Here is a 451-nt window from a genome sequence, read left to right on the forward strand (position 1 = left end):
CACGTATCACTAGACGTACCTATATATTTACATACCATAAGTACTGTACATACTTGCTTGATTGCATATATGTACTACGTACGGCACGTGTGTTAAATATATATACTAAAGCACACTAAAATTACTAGTAACATTCCAAAGGATCATATACTATGGGCATTCACCATACTCCCCAAAGACACTTTACTCATTTAATGCACAATATAGACACCCGAAGGACACTCTACACCTCATACCCACCACATGCCCAACCCAACATACCACACGACTGTAGGATGGATGAGATATATCGCGATAACGGAGCGACATGCACAAGGGAGGGGAAAATGAATACCAGAGACGAGAGTGAGAGAGACTTACCAAGAACTTCATGCTGGAGATGATGCGGAAGCAGGTCGACTGCGCTGCTTATATATACCTGGAATTTTACACAGTCATGCAAGAGCTTCTA

General features: G+C 41.7%; 1 protein-coding gene across 1 annotated transcript in view; it reads right to left on the bottom strand.

The window, feature by feature from the left end:
• The window catches only part of LOC119587341 (leucine-rich repeat extensin-like protein 1), a 2,668-nt gene extending 2,296 nt beyond the window's left edge, over positions 1-372 (bottom strand). The window contains exon 1 of the mRNA XM_037936087.1: positions 361-372. Coding sequence (XP_037792015.1) covers positions 361-372 — 12 coding nt within the window. The remainder of the gene's footprint in view (positions 1-360) is intronic.
• Positions 373-451: the final 79 nt, after the last annotated feature.

Source organism: Penaeus monodon, chromosome 22 (assembly GCF_015228065.2).
Source record: "Penaeus monodon isolate SGIC_2016 chromosome 22, NSTDA_Pmon_1, whole genome shotgun sequence".
Taxonomy (NCBI): Eukaryota; Metazoa; Arthropoda; class Malacostraca; order Decapoda; family Penaeidae; genus Penaeus; species Penaeus monodon.